At 42.2% G+C, this 27,100-nt stretch overlaps 2 protein-coding genes across 7 annotated transcripts in view; one reads left to right on the plus strand and one right to left on the minus strand.

Moving 5' to 3' along the window:
- The window catches only part of TCEA1 (transcription elongation factor A (SII), 1), an 80,920-nt gene extending 64,080 nt beyond the window's left edge, over nt 1-16,840 (plus strand). For 2 of the 3 annotated variants that reach the window (XM_011937591.1, XM_011937592.1), the window contains one exon: nt 496-2,060. In XM_011937591.1, the coding sequence (XP_011792981.1) occupies nt 496-504 (9 nt within the window). In that variant the 3' untranslated portion in view covers nt 505-2,060. Of the gene's footprint in view, nt 1-495; nt 2,061-16,551 lie in introns of those variants that run through there. The other variant, XM_011937590.1, reaches the window with a different exon arrangement.
- The window catches only part of RGS20 (regulator of G-protein signaling 20), a 123,739-nt gene continuing 105,565 nt past the window's right edge, over nt 8,927-27,100 (minus strand). For 2 of the 4 annotated variants that reach the window (XM_011937587.1, XM_011937585.1), the window contains 4 exons: nt 25,723-25,871; nt 16,540-16,623; nt 13,368-13,602; nt 8,927-9,953 (listed from right to left, as the gene is read on the minus strand). In XM_011937587.1, the coding sequence (XP_011792977.1) occupies nt 9,765-9,953; nt 13,368-13,602; nt 16,540-16,623; nt 25,723-25,871 (657 nt within the window). In that variant the 3' untranslated portion in view covers nt 8,927-9,764. The remainder of the gene's footprint in view (nt 9,954-13,367; nt 13,603-16,539; nt 16,624-25,722; nt 25,872-27,100) is intronic. The other 2 variants (XM_011937588.1, XM_011937589.1) reach the window with 2 other exon arrangements.

The following is a 27,100-nucleotide window of genomic DNA, read 5'->3' on the forward strand; positions in this document are numbered from 1 at the left end:
CCTCCCGGGTTCACGCCATTCTCCTGCCTCAGTCTCCCGAGTAGCTGGGACTACAGGCGCCCGCCACCTCGCCCGGCTAGTTTTTTTTTTTTATTTTTTAGTAGAGATGGTGTTTCACCGTGTTAGCCAGGATGGCCTCGATCTTCCGACCTCGTGATCCGCCCGTCTCGGCCTCCCAAAGTGCTGGGATTACAGGCTTGAGCCACCGCTCCTGGCCAAGAATTTTTTTTTTTTTTTAACCTTAAAAACATAAAGAGGTATTTAATAAAAATGCTGAAATTGTTTTATACAAGTTCTTTAGTTATATGTTCCTAGTAGTTCTAAGTTGGGAAAGTCAGGCACTTAAGATAGGTGATTATTATGTGTGAAAAATACAGCATCTTTTTCAAAAATGCATCCTTTTTAAAAGCAGGGTCAGGTGTATGCTGTATTAAATGGGGAATGAACCTTATTGGTATTTAAAGGTCTCACAAAATATTTTTTCTTTTTTGACAGTTCTGTTGAGTTGGAAGAATTGGCAAAATATCTGGACCATTAAGAAAACGGATTTTGTAACTAGCTTTAAACTAGGCCAAGCAACTAGTTTTCCTGTAAATCAGATTTTTAAAGCAACTTGGGTTAGACTTTGTTTTTGACCTAACATCCCTTCCTTTAAATGCCTTCTGTAGTTTCAGATCAGTAGGGAGACCATATAATAATTATATGGTATCTGTTTCAAAACATATTTTTTCCGTTTTTATAAGTAAGTTGATATCACCTAAATTTTTGGCAATATTTTTTCTTTCTTAACGGAAAATATACGTTAACTTTTTTTCTTTTACACTGTGAAAGATACACAGTAGAAATTCTGTTATTCTCTGTTATTAATACATAAATGAAAATACTTTTTTTTTCATATTGGCATGTAGCTGCAAATATTAAAGGAGGAGAAAAGGTAATATAATTTTAGGTTTACCAAATATGGTGTGTATTCAAATAATACTTGACCAGCTTATCTAAAATGTACATAATTTTGAGGTAGCTTATGAATTTGATTTTAATTATTATGTTCACAAGCTTGGAATATTAGATATTATTTTGCATCTGTAACTAACCGTGATCATCATTTCTTGTAATTTCTTGTACATGTATATTACTTGTTCTTAATAGATTTTTGGAAACAAGACTTTATTGAGATTAGTTTGGTTTTCCTATTAATTTACCTGTTTGACTTTATAATGTATTTTAGTTTTGCAGAAGAAAACTGTTGTAGTTTGGAAGGCTTTTCATAAATCCCCTCATAGGCAAAGATGAAAACTTCCCACTATTTTTTTCCCCTCTTAGGAAGACATACTGGAAAGAAAATGTTTAGCATCTTAGTGTAGTATAGCTATTGTAAACAGTTCATGACTAGATTTTGATTCGGAAATCTATACTGACCAAGGATTAATCTTAAGGATTGTATAAATCATTAAAGCTGTGGTCTTTTCATGTGGAGATTGATAGAAAATATTTTTGTCCCACGTCTTATTTGCTGACTTTTTCTGTCAATGAGTGAGATTGTTGAACAAACTGAATATATGGGCCATAGCAAGTAGCTTTACAGTACAGATCTTACAATTAAGTTTTACTTTTTGTTAAAGTGTGTACCATTTTTTCGTTTGGAGTAAGACAAAAATTGTTTTCACATAGGTTCCCTAGGGTACACTTGCTCTAGCATACTTTAAAGGCCACTGTTGTAAAGTCTACATTTTATGCTGAATCTGCATTCTGTCAGGCACACATAGAAAGACCTCAGTACATGCTTTGCACTCTCCTTTGCTCCCTTTTTCCAATTTCTTATTGCATATCATTTTGTTGTAATACAGAAAGCAGCATTTTTAAATGTCCTAGTTAAGAATTGGCCCACCGGTACCAACTCAACCTCTATTTTGTCAGTTCATAGTTGAAGATTTTGTTTTATTTCAAAAATAAAGTACATTTTTGAAATAATGAGTTTCAGAATAAAATAATCTCACTTTTAAATTAAGTGATCCATTTTAAAATTTGTAATTCAATAAAGTTTTTTTGTTGTTAAACATGTATCACATTTTGTCATTTTATTTAGACATTGAAGCTTGCTTTACCTTTTGTTTAACCACATACCCGCTCTCCCTTCAACTACTAAGGTATTTCTAAAGTACAGTTTTAATTAAGTGAAGCCTGGTCTTCAGTAAAAACTAGTATTCAGCAGCACTACAGAGCATGTTGTCTTTCTTATCTTTTCCTGGACCTCTGGTGATGGATGGAGTGTCAGGTTCTGAGTAAATATGTGAGCGTGTCCCATGTGTATACTTAATCTAATGTGAGAGACCAAATAGTGAGTCTTGCTATTGGAAAATACTGGACTTTATTTTATTTACTTATTTTTTTGAGATGGAGTCTTGTTCTGTTGCCCAGGCTGGAGTGCAGTGGCGCAATCTCAGCTCACTGCAACCTATGCCTCCCAGGTTCAAGCGATTCTCCTGCCTCAGCCTCCCAAGTAGCTAGGATTACAGGTGCCCACCACCATGCCCAGCTAATTTTTTGCATGTTTTAGTAGAAATGGAGTTTCACCATGTTGGTCAAGCTGGTCTCGAACTCCTGACCTCAGGTGATCCAGCCCCCTCGGCCTCCCAAAGTGCTGGGATTACAGGCATGAGCCACCATGCCCGGCCCAATACTAGACATTTTTAAAATAATTGGAAGTAAATATTAAGGGTAATATTTTATGATATTTACTTTCAGGGCAAAGTAACAGTGTTAAATGAACATGCAAAGGAATTAGACAAATATAGTGGCAGATAATGAAGAACCATCCTGGGGAAAGCAGAAAATAACAATCTTGGTTTTCTAGCTTACCTGGATGATGACGAGCATTGGTTTATAAATTTTGCTAAGCCTTGGCAAAAATTCAGAAATATTTATATTCACCCAATCATCTAAACCTATATATAATCTTACAAATGGCAAATATTTTAAGTATTAAGAAGACAGCAAAAGAAATAACAGGCTGTGCTTTGAATTTTTATAGCTACATAGTGGTTGTCCTTGTGGGTCAAATTGTAATTTGTGGATTTGAATTGACTTTATTTCTTTTTTCTCTGTTATTTTTTGGAGACAGGGTCTCACTCATTGACCCTGACAAGCACAGTGGCACAATCTGCTCACTGCAACCTCCACCTCCTGGGCTCAAGTGATCCTCCCATTTAGTACCCATTTAGTTGTATTTAGTTATAGAAAATTAACCATTCGAAAGGAATTGTATATCCCACTGGGAATACATGATGGGGATAATCACTCAATTACTAGTGAAAGCCACATATGAGGCCGGGCATGGTGACTCACGCCTGTAATCCCAACACTTTAGGAGGCCGAGGTAGGTGGATCACCTTAGGTAAGGAGTTTGAGAACAGCCTGACCAACATGGTGAAACCCCGTCTCTACTAAAAATACAAAATTAGCTGGGCACGGTGGCGCATGCCTGTAATCCCAGCTACTTGGGAGGCTGAGGCAGGAGAATTGGTTGAATCTGGGAGGCGGAGGTTGCAGTCAGCCAAGATCGTGCCACTGCACTCCAGCCTGGGCAACAAGAGCAAAACTCTGTCTCAAAAAAAGTCACATATGAAAAACAAAGGACCAACCTTAAGGATACTACTTCATGGGAAATAGGACAGAGTTACAGAGTTTGACAGAGTTACAAATCCTCGGAAGTAATGGAAGAATTATGTTGAACAATGTTTAAGTTGAAGTCAATAAAAAGTAATAGTGAAGTATTACTATTTCACTCTATTTTAGACTCTACAACATAGATGTGTAGAAAAGGTGCATATGCCACTCAGACCTTCATGACTGTTCCTGAAAACTTAGTTTCTGCTGTCCCTTACCTGCTCCCTCTAAAGTTCCATTCTGCCCAGTGAACTCCTATCATTTCTGTAAGATTTACCTCCTCCAAGAAGCCTGACCTCCTAAGTCATGCCTACATCCTGTGTTTGGGGGCCATTTTTCAATGTTGCAGGAATATTCTGCACCATATGGAAAGTGGAAAAAACAGCTTATAATCATGGCTATATTCGATAATCAGCAGCTATTACTTAGTAGAGGTGGAGTTAAGTTCTTGTGGAAAATATGTTCACTGCTGTGTCTCTAGCATCCAGAAGAATGCCTGTCATATAGTAGGTGCTCATGAAATAGTTTTTCTTGGATATGTCTTTGTCAGTGTGTTACATGATGTTCTTGACTGTTCAAGAGCTAAGATATAAAGAAAAAAAGAATGTTCCATGGGTTGGGGACCTGCAGAGGTAGAGTGGATAACTACTGGTTGGTCATGTTTTAGACTCCAACTTTATTTTTATTTTTATTTTTTTATTTTTTTGAGATGGAGTTTTGCTCTTGTTGCCCAGGCTGGAGTGCAGTGGCGCGACCTTGGCCCACTACAACCTCCACCTCCCAGGTTCAAGTAGTTCTCCTGCCTCAGCCTCCCGAGTAGTTGGGATTACAGGCATGTGCCTCCACGCCCAGCTAATTTTGTATTTTTAGTAGAGACAGGGTTTCTCCATGTTGGACAGGCTGGTCTTGAACTCTCAACCTCAGGTGATCCACCCGCCTCAGCCTACCAAAGTGCTGGGATTACAGGCCTGAGCTACCATGCCCGGCCTAGACTCCAACTTTAAAATAAGGAATGTAAGGAGTTAAGAGTATTGGGAGATCCCTTTTGGTGCTTTATTTCTGCAAAGTGATGCAACAGTTTCATTGTACTCTTGTACTTGTTTATCCTGTACTCTTGTACTTGTTTATCCAGCTGGAGGATGGAAATTGAAAGCACAAGGAGCTATCTCAGGTGACTTACCTTGGTCTGATTCCTCTCCCTGGATGCTATATAAAGATAGCTTATTTTTATTTTTCCCCTTAATGGCCATGATTTCAAAGAGACACATTTCATATGTGCTATGCCATACAGTCTGGTTAAATTGGTCCAAGTGTTTTTATAATTGGATGACTGAACTACTTTGAAATAAACGTTATTTGTGTGATAATGCCAATGTGAAATTATAGCAGGTATTTAAAAAGCACAAATTCAGAGCACTGGAGTTTGGACTGTGATAGCTATAGCTTCTGTCTCAGCATTACTGAACTCATTAATGAACTCAGCATTAGTTCCCAAATACTTTCCTAATTTATTTAGGGGCAATTTTGCCCCTTCTCCTCTCTACATGACTCTGGCGGGTCTCATTCACAGTGTCCCCCCTACCCCATGACCGTCCTTGAGATTCCCATATGAACAGTGACAGCTAAGTCAGCTTGAGCTGCGTTTGGGGCTCCCTGCAGCTTTTTGCCTACTACATGCAGAGATCCTTTGTGTATGATGAAGCTGAGGGGAGCTGAGAGATGGAGAGAGTCCTGATAATATCAGAGGTCTGGATCCAGCCATGTGGAAGCTAGAACTACTGTAGACTTCCTGGTTATGAAGGGAAAACATTTTCCTTTTTGTTTAAGCTAGTTTGAAACAGGTTGCTGTCACAAGCAAGTGAAAAAAAATCTTAAATTATTTTGGGTGAATATTTGAGTTAAATAAAAGAGCTGATACAAAACATCAAAAGCTATGAGAATACTGCTAAGATTTCCAGTTAACCTGCAGAAGCAAAAGAGATCTGGGGGAGTGTTAAGGTTATGGGTTAATATCAGGCTGACTTATCTTAATATTTTGCTGATCTGTCCGTCTTTTTCAATTTTTTTATTAAGAACAGGTAACATGAGATCTACCTACTTAACAAATTTTTATATTTATAAGCACAATGTTGTACAGCAGATCTCTAGCACTTACCTTATATAACTGAAACTTTATACCCATTGAACAGCACCTCCCTACTTCCCCTCTCGCCAGCCCCTGGCAACCACCATTCTACTCTCTGCTTCTATGAGTTTAGCTATTTTATGCAGTATTTGTCTTTCTTTCACTTAGCACAGTGTCCTCAAGATTCGTCCATTATCCTGATTCATCCATTCTGTCACATATGGCAGGATTTCCTTATTTTTATGGCTAATATTTCATTGTATACACACATACACACACACACACACACATACATCGCTTTTTTTTGAGATGGGAGTCTCAACTTATAATGACTTAGATGATAAATAAATATTGTATAGAATATTCCCGCAACATTGAAAAACGGCCCCCAAACATAGGATGTAGGCATGACTTAGGAGGTCAGGTTTCTTGGAGGAGGTAAATCTTACAGAAATGATAGGAGTTCGCTGGGTAGAATGGAACTTTAGAGGGAGCAGGTAAGGGACAGCAGAAACCAAGTTTTCAGGAATAGTCATGAAGGTCTGAGTGGCATATGCACCTTTTCTACACATCTATGTTGTAGAGTCTAAAACAGAAATGAGGCTGGCTAGGGAGGCAGTAGCCTGACGCAGAGAGCCTTGCTTATTATGCTGGGCCAAGAACTCAGTATTTGACTCCAGGCAATCAGGAACTACTGAAAGATGTTAAGGAGTGGAAGGATGGTGACAAACAGAAATTTATGTGAGAATGACCACCCTGTAGGCATTTGAAAGATGGATTTGAATGGACTGAGACTAGAAGCAGGAGACCGGGAAGCTCTTTTGGCAATGGTGCAGATAAGAGATGATGGGGGTCAGAGGAAAGAGAGAGACAGGTAAGAAATAGGAGGTAAAATTGGCAAGGCTGGGTGATTATGTGTGGGAAGAGAAGAGGAGGGAAGAGTCACAGTTAACACTGGATAAGAACTTAGGTGACTGGCTGGGTCACTGGGCTGCAGGCAGGGCCAGGCTTGGGGTGTGGAGGCAGTGGGGTCATGAGTCACAACCAAGTGCTGGTGTGTTCCACCCTCTGTGGGATACACCAGTGGAGATGGCCAGCTGGGAGCTGATTCTCAAGTTCAGGAGAAAGTCTTGACTGGATCCCAGTTTGGTAGCCATCAGTAGGTTGGTAGGTATTTTAAACAAGGGGATATGAGGACCAAGGGAGAACATACAGATTGGCAAGAAAAGGAAACCCAAGTCCATTCCTTAGGGGCTACCACATTTAATGGCCAGGTAATAACAGCAGTGACTAATGTGTAGTAAGTGCTTACTGTATTGTACATAGAGTGGCTTTAATCCTCAGCAACACCAGGGATTAGCACCATTATTATCCTCAATTTCACTGATGAGGAAGCAGACCCAGAAAGCCTGAGTTCCCACTGCCACATGGTCAATAGGGGAGTCTGAGAATCTGATTCCAGAACCCAAGCCCTTAGCTGCTGTGCTCTTCTGCCTGGGAAGGAAACGAAGAAGAGAGAGAATATGGAGAACTGGGAGAGCACCTCAGAAGCTGAGGGAAGTGCTGTTTCAAGGAAGGAGTCGTCCATGATATCAGGAGCTGAGCAGCCCACTGAGAAGGCTGGGAAAACTGCGCTGTAGACTTGGCGGGGAGAGGCCTCCTTGGAGCAGTTGAGGGCACTGGAGCAGCTCAAGGTGAGAATGGGGAGATGATGAAATGGAGACAGCAAGTGTGGGCTATTGTGAAAGATCTGATGAGAAAGGGGGCGACAAGAGGCAGCCCTTACAGTGGAACAGGTTTGTTTTTAACGGGAAATCGAGCATGCTTACGGTGTGGGAAATAGCCAAGGTGAACTCAGTGATACAGGAGGGTGGGGAGAAATTGCTGGAACAAAGCTCTATGTAAGAGTCTTCATTTACCACTGTTCACCACTGCCCCTCAAGACACTCTCATGCATTTGCTGCCATATTTCCATATTCCCCAACTTTCTTCTTACCTATATTGACAAGATGAATACTAAATCTCCTTTGGGGCTCTCAGTTCTGTCTATCCTTGCAATGATTTACCCTCAGCTATCTTTTCATGCATAATTCTCCAGGCAATCTTACTCGCCTATGTGCTGAAAAACCCCCAAATCAACACACCAGCCTCGACTCACCCACCCAGATTCCTCGACTCACCCACCCAGATTCCTCCATCCGACTGATTCCAACATGTCCTTTTGTGTGTGTCTTCCCTCGTTCTCAGCATGTCGATTCCTTTGGGGTCGCTCAGTTGTGAATACTGTCTCATCCAGTTCCCTCCCTGCCTCCAACACATTCATGTTCTTCTTGTTCTCTGGATTTTGACTTTGGTGCCATCTCCACCAGAATCTTTCCACAACCCTTCATGACTTCTGCAGTGCTGTTCTTCCCCTGCTGTGGTTCTTACTACATCAGAGTTGCTGCTGACATGTCTGTTTGCTTTTACTGAATGTAAACTACTAGAGGGCAGGGCTTATGTCTTATTCACAATTACATCCTTTTTCTTTAGTAAGAAATGAGATTGGAAAACTTACAAGCACATGTAAGGGATTAACACCTCGAAAAGGAGGAGAGAGCACATGGTTCTCTGGGACTGGACTGAGGGAGATGAGAATAGACACTGATCTACATGTGTTTATAGGTTGCATGGGAAGTTGAGGGGGCTTAGGGACACAATTTGCATAGTAGAGTAGGAGGTAAAATGGTTTCCTGAGAATGAAGGAGAGGGGCTTGGGTTTGGGGCTTGAGTTGAGTCATGAAGATACAGGCAGGCTATGGAGAGGCCAGGGAGGGAGAAGGACCCAGAGGACAGCCATCCCCCTCGAGGGCGGGAGTACGGTGCCGCCTCCTGCAAAGTAGCATCTTTCCCACTACTCAGAGCGTCCTGGATTTTGAGTGTGTTTCTTCAGAATGGTCTGGGTCTACCAACCGATATTTTTACCTGTAAGTTATGAAGTTCTTTTTACCTATGAGAAGTTATTCTTTTTACCTATGATAAAAATAGTGGGCTCTAAGGACAGAATCGTAGTCTGGGAGCTAAAAGATATGCTGCACATATCCCTACTTTCTTAATCTTCTGTTTCCCAAATATGTACATATGGAAAAATAAAGATTGAGGTAAAATTCTTGTGCTTTATTTCTTTAAAGAATGAAAATGCCCATATTTCTTTCAGTAATAAAAATGGAAATATGCTTATTTGACAGTTCTGTTGTGAAGATGACCAAGTTATGAATTTTAAAATTCATTCTTTAGGTTGGCAAATTCTGATAATAAAATAACAGTAACTGTTTTCAACAAAAGAATTTTCTAAGTACTGCTTCTGTTACCAGACACTTGAGACTGATCCACTTCAGAGCACAGTGCTTTACATGTAGAGATCCACACACACACACATATGTATCTCCATACATACATACATACTGTAAGATCAAGTGGAATGCTATTTTTACATGTAGTGGTCACATCTTTATGAACTGTGAATTTGGGTCCTGTAATGGCACTGGTAAGTGAAGTATTCAAACAGAGCTTGATGGATGGAAGAGGTCGTTGAGAAACACCTGAATGTCTTTTCTTTGGGGAGAGAGTAATCAATTACCAAATTCATGCAAAACAAAAGTGGTTCCCTTTGCTCTGGTGGATGTACCTGCCCCGGGCAGCAAGGAGCCTTCTGTGTAGCCTTCGCCACTGACAACATGCTACTGTTACTGTAAATGCAAATACGCTATCTTTCTACAACAGCCATATCCCTTTTTTTTTTTCAAAAGTATCACTAAAGATGGCTGCAATTTACATTGTGAATATATAGCAGTCTGTTGAAGGAATCATCTGTTATTAGAATAGCCTGAGTATTACCCCAGCAGAAGATGCTACAACCTCTAAATTCCTTGTGCTAGATGTAGCCCATGAGTTCTTTTATTATTTTATTAATAATAAATATACTTGAAAAATCCTATGCTTCAATGGATTTCTCCGATAAGGACTGAAGCAAGTCCTTATAGACAGCAGAGTTCATGAATCGAGGATATGAGTCTCTGTGCATCAGGGTGTAAATCTGAAGTTGAGCATCATCGAATATGTGTTGGGATGGCTCCACCATGTTTCTGTTGATGACTTCTCTCACACGGGAGTCTAAGCTCACCTGTCGACAGAAACGAGCAGGAGCTGTATTAGAGACTGTAGTTGTATCTCTATCCCAAACTCCTAGAGCTTGTGGGGTTTTTTGTTGTTTTTGTTTTTTGTTGTTGTGGTTTGTTTTGTTTTGAGACAGTCTTACTCTGTTGCCCAGGCTGGAGTGCAGTGGCGCAATCTCAGCTCACTGCAGCCTCCGCCTCCCGGGTTCAAGCAATTCTCCTACCTCAGCCTCCCGAGTAGCTGGAATTACAGGCACCCACCACCTCACCCGGCTAACTTTTGTATTTTTAGTAGAGATGGGGTTTCTCCGTGTTGGCTGGTCTCGAACTCTTGACCTCAGATGATCTGCCCGCCTCGGCCTCCCTAAGTGCTGGGATTATAGGCATAAGCCACTGTGCCCGGCCTTGTTGTGTTTTAAATATCCCAAACCAAATGAGATAATCCAAAAAATCCAAACTGCCAAGAGAGACACAAAAGCATAATCAACGCGGTTCTCAAATGTCAGTGGCATCAGCAGGCTCCAGAGGGCTTGTGAGAGCGGTTGCTGGGCCCCACTCCAGACTCAGTAGGTGCAGGGGCCCCTGATCACTTGTTATTTCCCGCAAGTTCTAAGTGATGCTGGCGGGGCTCACACTGCTGCTTTGAAGAAAACAGGCAGCACAGATTGCCTCTTGCTCATTTCCTTTTAACATGGGGGCTGACGCGTGGAGGCCCAGGCTTCCCCTGCTGGCCCACGGTGGCAGGGCTCTGGGGATGAGTGCTGGCCTGCCCAGAGGGTTGGGCACAGGGGTGAGGTAGGAAGTTGACTCAAAACCCTGGAAGGTTCCAATCACAGGGCCTGAGGGCAGACGATGCCTGTGTTTAAATTCCAGCCCTGGCTGGGTATGGTGGCTCACACCTGTAATCCCAGCGCTGTGGAGTTCGAAAACAGCCTTGCCAACATGGCAAAACCCCATCTCTCTACGAAAAATAAAAAATATTAGCTGGGCATGGTGGCAGGCGCCTGTAATCCCAGCTACTCAGGAGGCTGAGGCAGGAGAATCGCTTGAACCTGGGAGGCGGAGGTTGCAGTGAGCTGAGACCCCACCACTGCACTCCAGCCTGGGCAACAGAGCAAGACTCCATCTCAAAACAAACAGACAAACAAAACCAACCCTGTCACTGCATTGTTGTGGGGCCTCAGGCAAGGTAAACTGTGTTCTAGTGAGCTCCTCCCCTGAAGTGGGGATGATGATGGTAGTGTCTTATGTTTTTGGTGATTTAATGACAAAGTGCTTGGATTTCACTAAGCCCGTAGATGTTGATTGCTCTGATGTTTGGCTCTTCCTAGACAAGGTTTACCTGCCTCGGCCTCCCATAGTGCTGGGATTACAGGTGTGAGCCACCGTGCCCGGCCTGTGTTTTGGTTGTATAATACTTTAAAAGACTGATAAAAATCTTTGCCTAAAAAAAAAATCATGACAAAATAAAAATATGTGGAAGCCATAAATTAAAGAACAAAAATTATCTTGCTCTTTATTAGTCCAAAATGAAAATAACTTTCTGGAATCAGTATTCAAACATGTCAACTGAATATTACCAATTTAACAACACGAACTTAAGAAAGCAAAATGTGACGGTGCAAAATGAAGTAAGCCAACGACCCCACCACCTGGTCTGCCTACACCAGGCATATGGGAGTCATTTGAGACCGTGGGTTTGCCTCAAATCCAACCCTTCCTCTCCTAGCGTCTTCAGCTGGCCTAGCTAGCCCCTTGCCATGTCCCTTTGGGCTCCTGAATTAGTTTTCTAAAGTCTTCTGCCCCTCATCTTCTCCAAATCCATTCTGCAGCCCTATTGGTCTTTCAAAAATCAAAATTCGATGATACAAACGGGCTAAAATCCAACGGCTTCCCAAGACAAAAATCTGGACGCTTCGGCATGATGCCCAAACCTCTCCATGCTCTCCGACCCCTTCTCTCTTAAGTCTCCTCCCACTGCCTGCTCCCAGCCCTAATAGTTTGGTAAGCACCCTCCCCTTCTGGCACAACAATCTATGTACACTTGCAGTGATCACACAACTTCATGCCCTTCTCCTGGGCTCGCCTGGCCCTGTCTCCTGGGGTGTTGCCATCCTGCTGTGTTTGTGGAAATTTCCTTTTCACTATCCTTGGTCCATCTGTAGCCTCCTTGAGTATTTTTCTCATTCTCGCCCACCCGTTTGTGGATGGCTCACCCCTGAGCCCCAGTGAGTGCTGAGCGTGTGGCCAGGGGTCCTGGTCTGTCTGCCCACATCTCCAGGAGCTCCATGACAGGAGAGGCCCTGCTTCTTCAACCTGACATTCCTGTCAGCACATAGTAGGAAATAACCAATAGTTTTACAATTAGAGCTGCAGGGCACCCAATTGTGAGAACAATCTGACATCCTAAATTTTATTATTATTATTTTTTTGAGGTGGAGTTTTGCTCTTGTTGCCCAGGCTGGAGTGCAATGACGCAATCTCTACTCATTGCAACCTCCGCCTCCCAGGTTGAAGCGATTCTTCTGCCACAGCCTCCCAGGCCATACCAGGCACATGAGAGTACTGCTGTTTGGTCATGTTCAGCTTGACCCAGAACAGCAACTGCAAAATGTAGAAAACAGCTGCACCCGCATTCACGGTATTCAGATCCCTTTGACTGTGGACCTGCAGAGGGGCTGCAAGTGTCCTCTGAAATCTGTGAAAACTTTTGTGCATTTTTCTGGAAAAAGTTAAAAGTAATGGCGAGGCCAGGCACATGACTGTAATCCCAGCAATTTGGGAGGCCAAGGTGGGTGGATCATGAGGTCAAGAGATCAAGACCATCCTGGCCAACATGGTGAAACCATGTCTCTACTAAAAATACAAAAATTAGCCAGGCATGGTGGTGCGTACCTATAATCTAGCCACTCTGGAGGCTGAGGCAGAAGAATCGCTTGAACCCGGGAGGCAGAGGTTGCACTGAGCCAAGGTCGTGCCATTGCACTCCAGCCTGGGCGACAGTGAGACTCTGTCTCAAAAAAGAAAAAAAGAAAAAAAAGGTGATTACTTTTGTTTGGTTTTTTGAGATGGAGTTTTGCTCTTGTCACCCAGGCTGGAGTGCAGTGGCGCAATCTCAGCTCATTGCAACCTCTGCCTCCTAGGTTCAAGCGATTCTCCTGCCTCAGCTTCCCAAGCAGCTGGGATTACAGGTGCCCGTGACCATACCAGGCTAATTTTTGTATTTTTGGTAGAGATGGGGTTTCACCATGTTGGTCAGGCTGGTCTCCAACTTCTGACCTCAGGTGATCTGCCCGCCTCAGCCTCCCAAAGTGCTGGGATTACAGGCGTGACTCAACATGCCCGGCCTGTGGCAATTGCTTTTGCACCAAGTTAATACTTTTACCGTCAGCCTTGGGAGAAGGCATTTCGTGGTCACATACCTCCTTAGGAGACAGTATAGAAATGTAGTCTTCATAGATTATCCTTGCTTTCTCTTCAATAATGTTTTTATTAGCTTCCTTTTTCAGTTCCTCACAGGCCATCCAGAAGAGCATATTTTCTTCACTGAATTCTGTTCGGAGGAATTCACGGAATGCATTCCTTCCTGCTGGAGTGACCATTAATTTGTCGAATGACTGAGCCCAGGCGTTCACTTCTTCCAGAGTAGGAGCAGGGCTTCGTGGAGACCAAAAGAGAGGGGGTATAGGGGAACTGTTAGTGGTAGTTAATTAGAATTTCATCATTAGAAATGTATCTTTTTCTCCTCCAAGAATGAAAAATATATGCATTTAGGCCCTTTTAGGAAGGGGAAGAGCTGTTCTCCTTTCTTCAAGCCTTTGGGAAAAACACATGAATATACTTTCACATTGTTTGCTGGATTGCATACCAAAAGGCTTGCAAACCAAGTTGCTATAATAACTGCTAAGAACATGCTTGTTTACAACTGGGCACATCTTGCAATATTTTAAAAACTATAAATGTAAAGAAAAATCCTACAACCATCTGACCCAAAACTTCCTAATCACCTGTGATGAGTTCTGTACTACAACAGAACTAAGTCAGGTTTGACAACATTAAACCTCTAGAACAACAGAGCAAGTGTCTGCTTAATGTATTTTAAAATTACGTAATATTTGAGAAAGAGAATATATGTAATATAAATGCAAGTTATAAATGCCACCGCTGTACTGTCCAAAGGTGACAACAAAATGAACACTTTTTTTTTGAGAGTCTCGCTTTGTTGCCAAGGCTGGAGTGCAGTGGGGGTGATCACAGCTTACTGCAGCCTCGACTTAGTATGCTCATATGATTCTCTCTCCTTGGCCTTCCAAGTAGCAGGGACTACAGGCAGGTGCCAACCATGCCCAGCTAACTTTTTGTATTCTTTGTAGAGTCAGGTCTTACCATGTTGCCTAGGCTGGTCTCAAACTCTTAGGCTCAACCGATCCACCCACCTTGGCCTCCCAGAGTACTGGGATTACAGGTGAGAGCCACTGCGTCCGACTCAATTTTTAAAAAAATTACAAGCATTTAAAAAATATAATTAGGGGGTACAAGTGCACTTTTGTTACATGCATACATTGCACAGTGGTGAAGCCTGTGTTTTTAGCGTAGCCATCAATGGGATAGTGTGCATTGTAATTGTCAGGTAATTTCTCATCCCTTACCTACCTCTCACCCTCCCATCCACCTTTCCGAGTCTCCAGTGTAAATGAACACTTATGAATGGGCCATTTTCCTTAAGAACCAGAACAGCACTGACAATGTTGCATTTATTTTGGTGGTACTTCTACTTGCTACTGTCTCCCGGCTTCGTCCCCTAGGGAACTGCTATACTTGATTTTGGGGTTACCCCTTTGAGTTAATTCTTACTTCTGTCATAATTATATCGAGAAAACATAGCTTAATAATGATCCTTAATATCTCTTTTATTTTGTTTCCATAGTTTTAAATGTATGTATGTAACCCTGAAAAATGTAGTCTTTAGTTTTTATTTGTTTATTTATTTTATTTTTTTAAGACAGAGTCTCTCTCTGTCACCCAGGCTGGAGTGCAATGGCATGATCTCGGCTCACTGCAACCTCCGCCTCCCAGGTTCAAGCGATTCTCCTGCCTCAGCCTCCCGAGGAGCTGGGATTACAGGTGCTCACTACCACACCCGGCTACTTTTTTGTATTTTTAGTAGAGATGGGATTTCACCATGTTGGCCAGGCTGGTCTGGAACTCCTGACCTCGGGTGATCCACCCACCTTGGCCTCCCAAAGTGCTGGGATTACAGGTGTGAGCCACTGGTAAGTATAATACAAATATTCTGAAATCTGAAAAAATCTGAAATCTGAAACATTTCTAGTTCCAAGCATTTTGGATAAGGGATACTCAAATTGTATTTCAATCTCCTTGTTACATGGGTCTTTTTGGATACCTTCAGGTTTACTAATTATTTATTTAGCTGTATCTAATCTCCTATTTCAATCATCAATTTTAAAACAATTTGAACAATAATATTTCATTTTTAAAACTTCTATTTTGTTTGTTTTCAAATCTTCCAGGTCATTTTTTTTAAGAAATGTGTTAACAGGCTGGGCACAGTGGCTCACGCTTGTAATCCTAGCACTTTGGGAGGCCGAGGTGGGCGGATCACCTGAGGTCAGGAGTTCGAGAGCAGCCTGGCCAACATGGTGAAACCCCATCTCTACTAAAAATACAAAAATTAGCCAGGTGTGGTGGTGGGTACCTGTAATCCCAGCTACTTGGGAGGCTGAGGCATGAGAATCACTTGAACCTGGGAGGCAGAGGTTGCAGTGAGTCGAGATCGCAGCACTGCACTCCAGCTTGGGCGACAGAGCTAGACTCCATCTCCAAAAAAAAAGAAATATGTTAACAGTGTTTACTCTCTTAGAGGTTAGATCACTTTCTTTACTTATATACCATTTAATTTTTGGCAAGCATCTATAGCTTTTTCTTTCTCCCTCTCCATTTTATTATTTACTTATTTATTTATTTATTCATTTATTGAGATAGAATCTTTCTCTGTCTCCTAGGCTGGGGTACAGTGGTGCAGTCTTCGCTCACTGCAACCTCCGTCTCCGGGGTTCAAGCAATTCTTCCTGCCTCAGCCTTCTGAACAGCTGGGATTACAGGCATGTGCCACCACGCCCCGCTAATTTTTGTATTTTAATGAAAAGGGGTTTCACCACGTTGGCCAGGCTGGTCTCAAACTCCTGACCTCGGGTGATCCACACACTTCGACCTTCCAAAGTGCTGGGATTACAGGTGTGAGCCACCATGCCCGGCCACCGTTTATTATATAACATACTTTTATTTTTAAAAGTATGTTATATAAAAATAAAATAATATGTTTTGTTAGGAAAGATCTATTTGTATTTGCAATTAGCAAAGGAATTAGACTAATAATAGAACTGATTTCTCTCCCTGTCACACGATGAATTAAATGGAATTCTGCAGGGGAGGAATGTGAGGCCACATAATGATTGGATGTTACTAAATTGCAGTTAGAGAAAGTGTGCATTCTGTTGAAACATACAAGGCAAAGAAAAGAAAGAGGTTAGTATTTCTGTTAGTTTAGTGAGGTAAAAAAACATGCGATTTCACCTTTCTTCCCAGGTTGGAAGGTCTGCTCTGAGTTCGTGGGAAGCTATTGTGGGCCTCTGATCTTCCTGGTTTCTAACAGTGAGACTGCAAAAAAAAGACATTCACATGTTGACAGCTCAGTCTCTGCCAAGAAAAGATTTTTTACAAATATTTTAAAGATAACTTCAGATCCCGAAGTATTAATAGAATTTCTTCCTCTGCTTGGAAAAGAAAATGACCCCAGTTAGTTTTCCCAAGCAAACCAAAAGCATGACAGTAAGATACTAGAAATGTAAATTATAACATTGTGGTTTCTACAATTGAGAAAGAGTTAGAAATTATTGTGTTCAATTATACTTAGAATAATGATTTTTTTAATAAAAACAGATTCATTAGAAAATAGTAAAAAAGGCTTGGGCATGGTGGCTCATGCCTGTAATCCCAGCACTTTGGGAGACCAAGGCAGGAGGATCACTTGAGGCCAGGAGTTTAAGACCAACCTGGGCATCATAGCAAGACCCCGTCTCTATTTAATACAAAAATTTAAAAAATGAAAATAGTAAAAAGTAAGACTGTCAGGAATGTTATGGGGTTTCATTTCATTTTTTGTATATTAAAAATGTATACATTCTCTAGGCTTTGTTTCCAGTCAAAATGGAGGCTTCATATATTTATAGGCACATATACAAAAGTAGTAGAGAAAACTAGGAAAGTGCATAATCAAAATCTATGTATTTCTCTAAAGAGTTTTCTTATACACATTCTGTACATTTGTCTGTAAACTTATTCCAAGTATTTTTGTTGTTACTGTAAATGGAATTTATACTTTTATCTCATCTTTTAACTGGTTATTGTTTGTAATATGAATGGTTTTTTTTTTTTTTTTGAGACGAAGTCTTGCTCTGCTGCCCAGGCTGCAGTGCTGTGGCACTGTCTCAGCTCACTGCAAACTCTGCCTCCTGGGTTCAAGTGATTCTTGTGCCTCAGTCTCCTGAGTAGCTGGGACTACAGGCATGCACCAGCATGCCCGGCTAATTTTTGTATTTGGTTTCACCATTTTGGCCAGGCTGGTTTTGAACTCCTAATCTCAAGTGATCCACCCACCTGGACCTCCCAAAGTGCTGGGATTACAGGCATGAGCCACCACGCCCGGCCACTTTCTTAATCACTTTATTGAGCTATCATTCATATGCCGCCAAGTTTATCTGTTTAGAGTGTACAATTCAGTGGTTTTTAGTATACTCACAAAGTTGTGCAACCATCCCTGCTATCTAATTCCAGAACATTGTCATCATCCCCAAAAGAAACCCCACCAGTAAGCAGTCACCGCTTATCACCGGTATCTCTCCACTCTACGGGCCCTAGGCAAGCACGAATCTGCTTCCTGTCTCTATAGATTTGCCCATTCTGGAACCTACGGTATGTGATCTTTGCTGGCTGTCTCCTTTCACTTGGCATAATGTTTTTGCACTTAACCCATGCCGTAGCATGTATCGGCACTTCGTTTCTTTTTCCAGTTGAATAACATCTCATTGTTTGGATAGACACATCACATTTCGTTTATCCATTCATCAGCAGATAGACATTCGAGTTGTTTCCACATTTTGGCTGCATGAATCATGCTGCTATGCACATTCCTGTGCAAGTACGTGCAAACATATATTTGTGTTTCTTATTCCTTAAGTAGAAACCTCGGAGTAGAACTGCTGAGTCATATGGTAACTTGAGATTTAACATTTTGAGGAACTCCCAAACTGTTTTACAAAGCAATTGCACCATTTCACATGGTAATATTTGAGGGATCTGATTTCTCCATGTCCTTGCCAACAGTTACTGTTGTCTTTTTTATTCTAGCTTCGTAAGTGGGTGTGAAGTGGTATTTCATTGTGGTTTTGATTTGCATTTTGCTAATGACTACTGATGTGGAACATCTTTTCATGCATTTACTAGCTCTGTGTACGTCTTCTTTGGAGAGATGTGTATTCAGATCTTTTGACTTTCTAAATTGATTTATTTGCATTTTATTATTGAAATGGAAGTGTTCTTTATTTTAAGATCTGAGGCCTAAAGAGTATTACTTTAATGATAATTTTATACCCTTCCTATTTCTGAATTCTTCAGTATTTGTATCAGTTACAGCTATAATTCTCTTGGGATTTCATCTGCAAACAGGAAGAATTTTACCTCTTTATTTCCAATTCTCAGGCCTCTAATTGTTTTTCTTGTCTAATTAGCTAACGCCTAAAATACATTTTTTTTTTTTTTGAGACAGGGTCTTGCTCTGTTGCCCAGGCTGGAGTGCAGTGGCGTGATTTCAGCTCACTACAACCTCCGCCTCCTGGGTTCAAGCGATTCTCTTCCCTCAGCCTCCTGAGTAGCTGGGATTACAGGTGCACGCCACCATGCCCGGCTAATTTTTGTATTTTTAGTAGAGATGGGGTTTCACCATTGTTGGTCAGGCTGGTCTCGAATTCCTGACCTTGTGATCTGCCCACCTCGGCCTCCCAAAGTGTTGGGATTACAGGCATGAGCCATCACGCCCAGCTAAATACATTGTTAAACAGTAGTAGAGATTGTGGACATTTTGCCTTATTTATGATTTTAGCAAGAATGCTTTCAGCATCCTATCAACTTAAAAATGGATGTTATCACTGACAACTGGGATTTTCTTTATCTTGTTGCTGCTGTATTTTCTATATTCTTTATTATATCTTTTCTTAACACTTTATAAAATTTTTCAGTCTGTTTTTAGCACATCTGTTTTATAAATTTTCAGTGTGTGTGTGTGTGTGTATGTGTGTGTGTATAGCTCTGTTTTTCTTTAAAGGCAAAATCATTAGAAATGCAGGAACCCTTTTGACTTCCTTCTTTCATGATGTCAGGGCTAAAAAGTTTCAGTAAATAATGGCTTCTTTAAAAAAAAATCCGCCCAAAAAAAACTTGAGAGACATTTGAGTGGTACGCTCTCTGCATGACTTCCAAGGCTTCTTTTGTAAGCAGAACACATTACTGCTCAGTGGGTATGAAAAACCAGAGAAAAAAAGAGATGATTTTGACAGGAGATTCCTCAGAGAACCAGAAGCTCTACTGCAAACTAAATAATGCAAACTTATTTAAGCTTTGATATACTTTTTGCCTCATTTCAAGTAAGAATGTTTTAAAGAGACAATGTGTTTTTGAAAACGAGAAGAATTTTTTTGTGTGAAGTTTTCTTTACCTTGGTCCACTGTTATTATTACAGCAGAACTAGAAGATGTCTCTAGTAGCTCACTGTGTTTTCGGAATTTTCAGTAAAAGAAGACCCACGGCCAGATATATTTTGGTAAAATTTTGAGTGATAAAGAGAAAACTTACTAGAAAGGGAAAAAAACCTTTATATTCAAGAGAACAAGAATCAGCATGCCTTCCCTTATAACACTAAATACCAGAAGGCCTTACAGCAAAATGTTGAGAAAGGTTCACAAGTACTTTAGAAAACAAATTGCCATTTACCTTTCTCGAAAATTGACTTGACTATGTATATTAATATGGATAAATCTCAAAAGTGTGGTAAAAAAAAAAAAAGGAAATTCACTACTTAAACAGTTGAAGTTTGCTGTGTACTTTTCCCATCTCATTTCTTCCTCTCTTTACCCTAGAGAGAGCTACCATTTTTTTTTTTTTTTTTTTTTGAGATGGAGTTTCACGGAGCCTCCCGAGTAGCTGGGACTACAGGCGCCCACCAACTCACCCGGCTAGTTTTTGTATTTTTTAGTAGAGACGGGGTTTCACCGTGTTAGCCAGGATGGTCTCGATCTCCTGACCTCGTGATCCACCCGTCTCGGCCTCCCAAAGTGCTGGGATTACAGGCTTGAGCCACTGCGCCTGGCCGAGAGCCACCATTTTTAACTTACTGTTTACCATTCCAATTCATAGTTATGCTACTATATTATATTCATACACGTATTTTTAAACATAGTATAAATGTTATTATGTAACATATATTGCTTTATAATTTGTTTTTTTTCCCTCTAGCATATGAATTTATTTATTTCTGAGACAATGTTTCACTCTGTTGCCCAGGCTGGAATGCATGATCATAGCTCACCACAGTCTTTAACTGGGTTCAAGTGATCCTTCCGCCTCAGCTTCTAGAGTAGCTGGGACTACAGGCACATGCCACCATGCCTGGCTAACTTTTTCTTTTTTTTTTTTCAGTGGAGACATGGTCTTGCTATGTTGCCTCAGCTAGTCTCCAACTCCTGGGCTCAAGCAATCTTTCTGTCTTGGCCTCCCAAAGTGCTGGGATTACAGGCGTGAGCCACCACACCTAACCTATTTATTTATTTAGTTTTGTTTTTCTAGTATATGAATTTAAATGCTGTATGGTAGTGGATTGTATAACTATACCACAGTATATTCATCCATTCTCCTGTCTATGCCCTTTAGAACCATTTTCAATTTTTCTCACTCAGATGAATGCTGTAGTGAATCCTCTTATATATGTCTCCTTTTATTGCAGGGATGTGAGAAGTTTTTCCAGGGTATAGGTTTTCCTTTTCTTTCTTTTCTTTTTTTTTGTTTTTCAGACAGAGTCAGACTCTGTTACACACAATGGAGTGCAATGGCACAATATAATTCACTGCAGCCTCAACCTCCCTGGGCCCCAGCGATCCTCCCACCTCAGCCTCCTGAGTAGCTGGGACTACAGGTGTGCGCCACCATGCCTGGCTAATTTTTGTGTTTTATTTATTTATTTTTGAGATGGAGTTTTGCGCTTGTTTGCCTACGCTGAAGCGCAATGGTGCGATCTCGACTCACTGAAACCTCTGCCTCCCAGGTTCAAGCAATTCTCCTGCCTCAGCCTCCTGAGTAGCTGGGATTATGGGCATGCGCCACCATGCCTGGCTAATTTTGTATTTTTAGTAGAGATGAGGTTCTCCATGTTGGTAAGGCTGGTCTCCAATTCCTGATCTCAGGTGATCCACCTGCCTTGGCCTCCCAAATACTGAGATTACAGGCGTGAGCCACCATGCCCAGCCAATTTTTGTGCTTTTTGTAAATATGGTGTTTCACCATGTTGCCCAGGCTGTTCTCGAGCTCCTGGGCTCAGGTGATCTGCCAGGGTATAGGTTTTAAAAGGGTGTATATTTAACTTTCATTTTTCTGATCCTTGTTGGTAGGAAATACAAGCAGATTATTTTCTGTTCTATTTCATTTGCTGACTCTTTTGGTTCTTATTTATTAATGTATTTTAATGTTCTTTATCCTGGATATGAATTACTTGTTAATTGCACTGTAACTATCTTATCTGAGTATGTTTTATCTTTTCATTTTTAGTATCTTTTGTTAAACATATTTTAAGAATAGCTTTATTAAGATATAATTTGGCTGGCCTGATGGCTCACACCTGTAATCCCAGCACTTTGGAAGGCTGAGGCGGGCAGATCACCTGGGGTCAGGAGTTCGAGACCTGTCTGGCCAACATGGAGAAATCCCATCTCTACTAAAATACAAAAATTAGCTGGGCGTGGTGGTGCGTGCCTGTAATCCCAGATACTTGTGAGGCTGAGGCAGGAGAATCGCTGGAACCTGGGAGGCTTAAGTTGCAGTGAGCCGAGATCGTACCACTGCACTCCAGCCTGGGCAACAGAGCAAGATTCCACTGCAAAAAAAAAAAAAAAAAAGATATGGTTTGCATACTATGTAAGTTGCCAAACTGAACCGTATAATTCCATGGCTTTTAGTATATTTACAGAGTGGTATAACTATTGCCATGATTTTGGAACATGTCATCATCCCCAGAAGGAACTCTACACATTAGCAGTAACTCCATCTTCCTTATTCCTAGGCAACTGCTAATCTACTTTCTGTCTCTATGAATTTACCTATTCTGGACGTTTCATGTAAGTGGAATAATAAAATATGTGGTCTTTCATATCTAGTTTCTTTCACTTAGCATAATGTTTTCACAGTTCATGCTATATTTTGGTGGTGTCAAGACTTCATTCTTTTTTTTTTTTTCGATACAGAGTTTCGCTCTTGTTGCCCAGGCTGGAGTGCAATGGTGCGATCTCAGCTCATTGCGGCCTCCATCTCCTGGGTTCAAGTGATTCTCCCACCTCAGCTTCTCAAGTAGCTAGGATTACAGGCATGCACCACCATGCCTGACTAATGTTTTGTATTTTTTTTTAGTACAGACGGGGTTTCACCATGTTAACCAGGCTGGTCCTGAACTCCTGACCTCAGGTGATCCGCCCACCTCGGCTTCCCAAAGTGCTGGGATTACAGGCATCAGCCACCGCGCCAGGTCACTCATTCCTTTTTTTTTTTTTCTTTTTTTTTTGAGATGGAGTCTTACTGCCGCCCAGGCTGGAGTGCAGTGGCGTAATCTTGGCTCACTGCAACAGCGTAATCTTGGCTCAAGATCACTTGCAACCTCCGCCCCCTGGGTTCAAGTAATTCTCCTGTCTCAGCTTCCCGAGTAGCTGGGATTACAGGTGCCTGCCACCATGCCTGACTAATTGTTTTATTTTTAGTAGAAACGGGGTTTCACCATGTTGTCCAGGATGGTCTCGATCTCTTGATCGGCCTGCCTTGTGATCCTCCTGCGTCGGCCTCCCAAAGTGCTGGGATTACAGGCGTGAGCCACCGCACCCAGCTGATCTTTTTTTAAAGGTGGGAATTGATTTTTGTATATGGTGCTATGTAGGAATATAAATATATTTTTATATATTTGGATACCAAGCAGGATGACCAATATTCCTGGTTTGCCTAGGGTTTTCAGGTTTTCTGGGCTGTGGGACTTTTCAGTGCTAAAACTGAGAAAATTCTATCAGTGGGGATGAGTTGGTACCCAAACACCAAGTATCCTGCTATTTACTGAATAGTTCATTGTCTCCTTTGCTGATGCCACTTTTGTTATGTGTTGGTAAGGTTTTCTAGATTTATTGTCTTTCACTGATGTTAAAACGATAGGGTGTATTTTTGGACTCATTATGAATAACATTACTTTTGAAAGAAAATTTTCTTATAATAATTTTTTCTAACAAAGTCTGAATTATTTGATTTGTCTGTCATTGACATGAGACTGTTTACAGCTTTGGTTTCACACTTTTTAACACAAAATTCAGTGCCACATTTTATATCAATATTTGACCCCGTTGTAGCTACGATTGTTACTTGTTTCCTGGGTCTTTCCTCTGGGTTCCCTTTTATCCCTCTGAACTAGGCCCTTTCTTCGGTTCTTTTAGGTTTGCAGGCAATAAACTTGGTTGGCCTTCGTATATCTGAGAATGTCTTATTTTACCCACACTCTTGAATTATGGTTTGACTTAGTTTTCAGTTACTTTTCTCCAGCACTTTGAAGACATTGCTCTATTGTCTCTTCTACACACACCTAAGTGCTACAGAAGTGTTGGCTATGGTGGTGATGATAGTGTCTAGGTACAGATTATTTTATTTGTCCTACTTGTTACCTGTAGGAGGAGCCTGCTCTGGGACATGCCCCGCCCTCTAGCCTTACACTATCCCGGGACAACATGCTGTTCAGGTCAGCATGTCAGCTGCCTCCCACACCCTGCGATGAGGCAGCAGAGAGAGGAAGGAGGGGAAGGTTTGAACATCAGGTGGAGTCTCACCTGCACTCGGACATCCTGCACATCTCTAGGAGGATCGTCTCGTTTCTGCACTGAGACCTACTGGCAGAGTAGGCCTACTGGCAGAGTAGGCCCCTGAATGCAGTCTGGCCACTACTGGTGTCTTCCTCCTCTAGGGCAGGCCCTGGACACCCACGCATTTCCTCTGCCCACCACCAGCGCCTCTCCTCTGGCTTCCTGCAGAGCTGTCCAGATTCCTACCAGGGCTGAAGTCTCACCTTGACACTGCCTAGCTGTCAGCCCCGGCCACGTGTTTCCTCTTGCTCTGGGAATGAAGAGACCATCAGTATCGGGATCCCCCTGGTGGATATTCTACTGCTGTGTCCCTTCCACCAGATTGGAACTTCATGGAAATGAATAGTAGCCTGAGTTGGGCAGGAGCCACCAAACTTCCCCGGGCATTTCATTTTCAACCTCCAATCTCCTTCCCAGGGATCAGTTCTGTTAGTTCCATTTCGCGGTTCGTGATCAGTCCAATATCAGTTTTTCTTTTTTTCCACAGGACAGTGAGGTCTTGGTCTAACTTATTGCCAAGCCTGCATAAACTTAGGATGATTTGATTGCCGAAAGTGGTTCACAGATTTGGCTGGCACTAAGCACTTTTCATATCCAAGATTCCAAAGATGTAACTTAAAGTTCCCATGATTTTTAGGTGTAAATTATCTCCTTTTCTCCAGACCTTTAACAGCTACTCCAAGGGTCACGGATGTTTTACATCCTTTTTAAAGCAATGACTGTGTGTCTTTCTCTACCCGGTAAGTTAGCATATATTTTCATATTTGTCTCTATTTAAAACACATATTTTGACATTTCTCCTTATTACAAAACAAAATTTATGAAATGGAAGCAGCAGAAGGTAAAATCCAGGCTCCCTTTACTTCATCGTCCTAACCTTTTTTTTTTTTTTTAGAGACGGAGTCTCCCTTTGTCGCCCAAACTGGAGTGCAGTGGCCGGATCTCGGCTCACTGCAAGCTCTGCCTTTCGGGTTTACGCCATTCTCCTGCCTCAGCCTCCCGAGTAGCTGGGACTACAGGCGCCCGCCACCTCGCCCGGCTAGTTTTTTGTATTTTTTAGTAGAGACGGGGTTTCACCGGGTTAGCCAGGATGGTCTCGATCTCCTGACCTTGTGATCCGCCCGTCTCGGCCTCCCAAAGTGCTGGGATTACAGGCTTGAGCCACCGCGCCCGGCCTCGTCCTAACCTTTAAGACCCATCTTAGATCCTATGCCGTCCTTACCCCAGGAATGCCCCTAGTTCAATTCTTTCTAACCATTTCTGCCCAAATGTTGATAGTCAATCGTGAACCGCCTGAGGTTGTTCTTTAGTTGTTTAACACACGGTGGCCTGATTTGAGGGATCTGAGCATAAGCCCCTTGAGAGGTAGTCACATGTAGCCTGTTGTTATTTCTGGGGTGTCCCTCTGTGTCAAGCATATAGTAGTTGCTTAGGAAACACTTACTGAATTAACCGTAAGCTACCACCACGATTCAGAGGTGCCACTTCCCAATCAGGAGCACATTACACTTCCCAGTCAGGGGCACATTAATTAAAAAGTCTGAAACCTTACCATGAGCAGCTACAACAGCAGCACCAGCAGAAGCAGCATGCGTTGGACCCGCGACTCCCCGCTCCGGGCTGGCCTGGGGCGGCGCCTTGTGCGTCCTGGGCGACGGGCATCTGCCGCTTCCGCATCTCCATCCGCTCTGATCCCATGGGCTGCAAGAGGGAGAGGAACAAAGCGGGAGGGGGTCCCAGCGTTATGAAGGCGTAAGCCCAGGGAGTCAGCTGTCTGGATCATTGAACAGATACCGTGCGACTATATTCAGGTCATTTTTGCTACTTCTCGTAAAATTTAGTGCTTAGAATCTTAGGATCAATTAATGTGTCCAACATGTAATGCTTATCCTCTGCCAAGCACTGAGGTACATTCCAGGGATAAACTAGCAGATGGAAGGCCCCGCCTTAGGCGCTCACAGTTCAGTAAAGGAGATAGAAACGCACACGCACTGAAGACTCCGCAGGCAGGGCTACGCAGGGCCCTTCCCAGCTCCAGGCATTGCTGTGGCCTGAACCAAACCGGGGCAGGGATGGTGGCAGCTTCCTAACGCTGCCCATGAGGCCAACACGCAAATATGGGAAGGAGGTCAACATGGGAAGGGAGGCCCGGCTAATACAGCAGACTGAGGAGAGGTCAGAAGAGAAGGGGAGTCCTGGAGGCCAGAGTGGCCGGAGTCACATCTTTCCTAGCTGCGTCACCTTGCAGAAGTGATCGAAATTGGGATGTGGAAGCATTCAGAACCCCGCCTGGTATAGAGCAATTGCTCAATTATTCCCAGGAAGCCAGGCAGGAGAGCCAGACTGTGGCCTGCCCAGACCTGTCTTGCCATACCAGGGACGGTCACCCTCACCTACTTCAGTGGAGGCCAAGCCATATGACACAAAAGATCTGTGCCCTTCAGCCTCTGCCCTGTTGTTGGGGACTCCAAGAATGTGAAAGAAGACAGATACAGAAGCAGCAAGAGAAGCAAGAAATTGCTAAGCCCATTATACGTTGGATACTATCACTTGATGGAGCTAATTGCAAGCTAATATCAAGGACACACACATTAAAGAACCATAAATAGGACTTTGGAATTAATTTCTGGATCTATTATTCTATTGCAACATTAGATTTGTCTGTTCCTATTGATTATTACCTAATCCTCTATACTACTGGACTTTGTTCTAATTATTTATTTTTATTTTTTAAATTATACTTTAAGTTCTGGGATACATGTGCAGAATGTGCAGGTTTGTTACATAGGTATACACGTGCCATGGTGGTTTGCTACACCCATCAACCCGTCATCTACATTAGGTATTTCTCCTAATGCTATCTCTCCCCTAGCCCCCCACCCCCTGACAGGCCCCGGTGTGTGATGTTCCCCTCCCTGTGTCCATGTGTT

The sequence above is a fragment of the Colobus angolensis genome, unplaced genomic scaffold (genome assembly GCF_000951035.1).
Source record: "Colobus angolensis palliatus isolate OR3802 unplaced genomic scaffold, Cang.pa_1.0 Scaffold166, whole genome shotgun sequence".
Taxonomy (NCBI): domain Eukaryota; kingdom Metazoa; phylum Chordata; class Mammalia; order Primates; family Cercopithecidae; genus Colobus; species Colobus angolensis.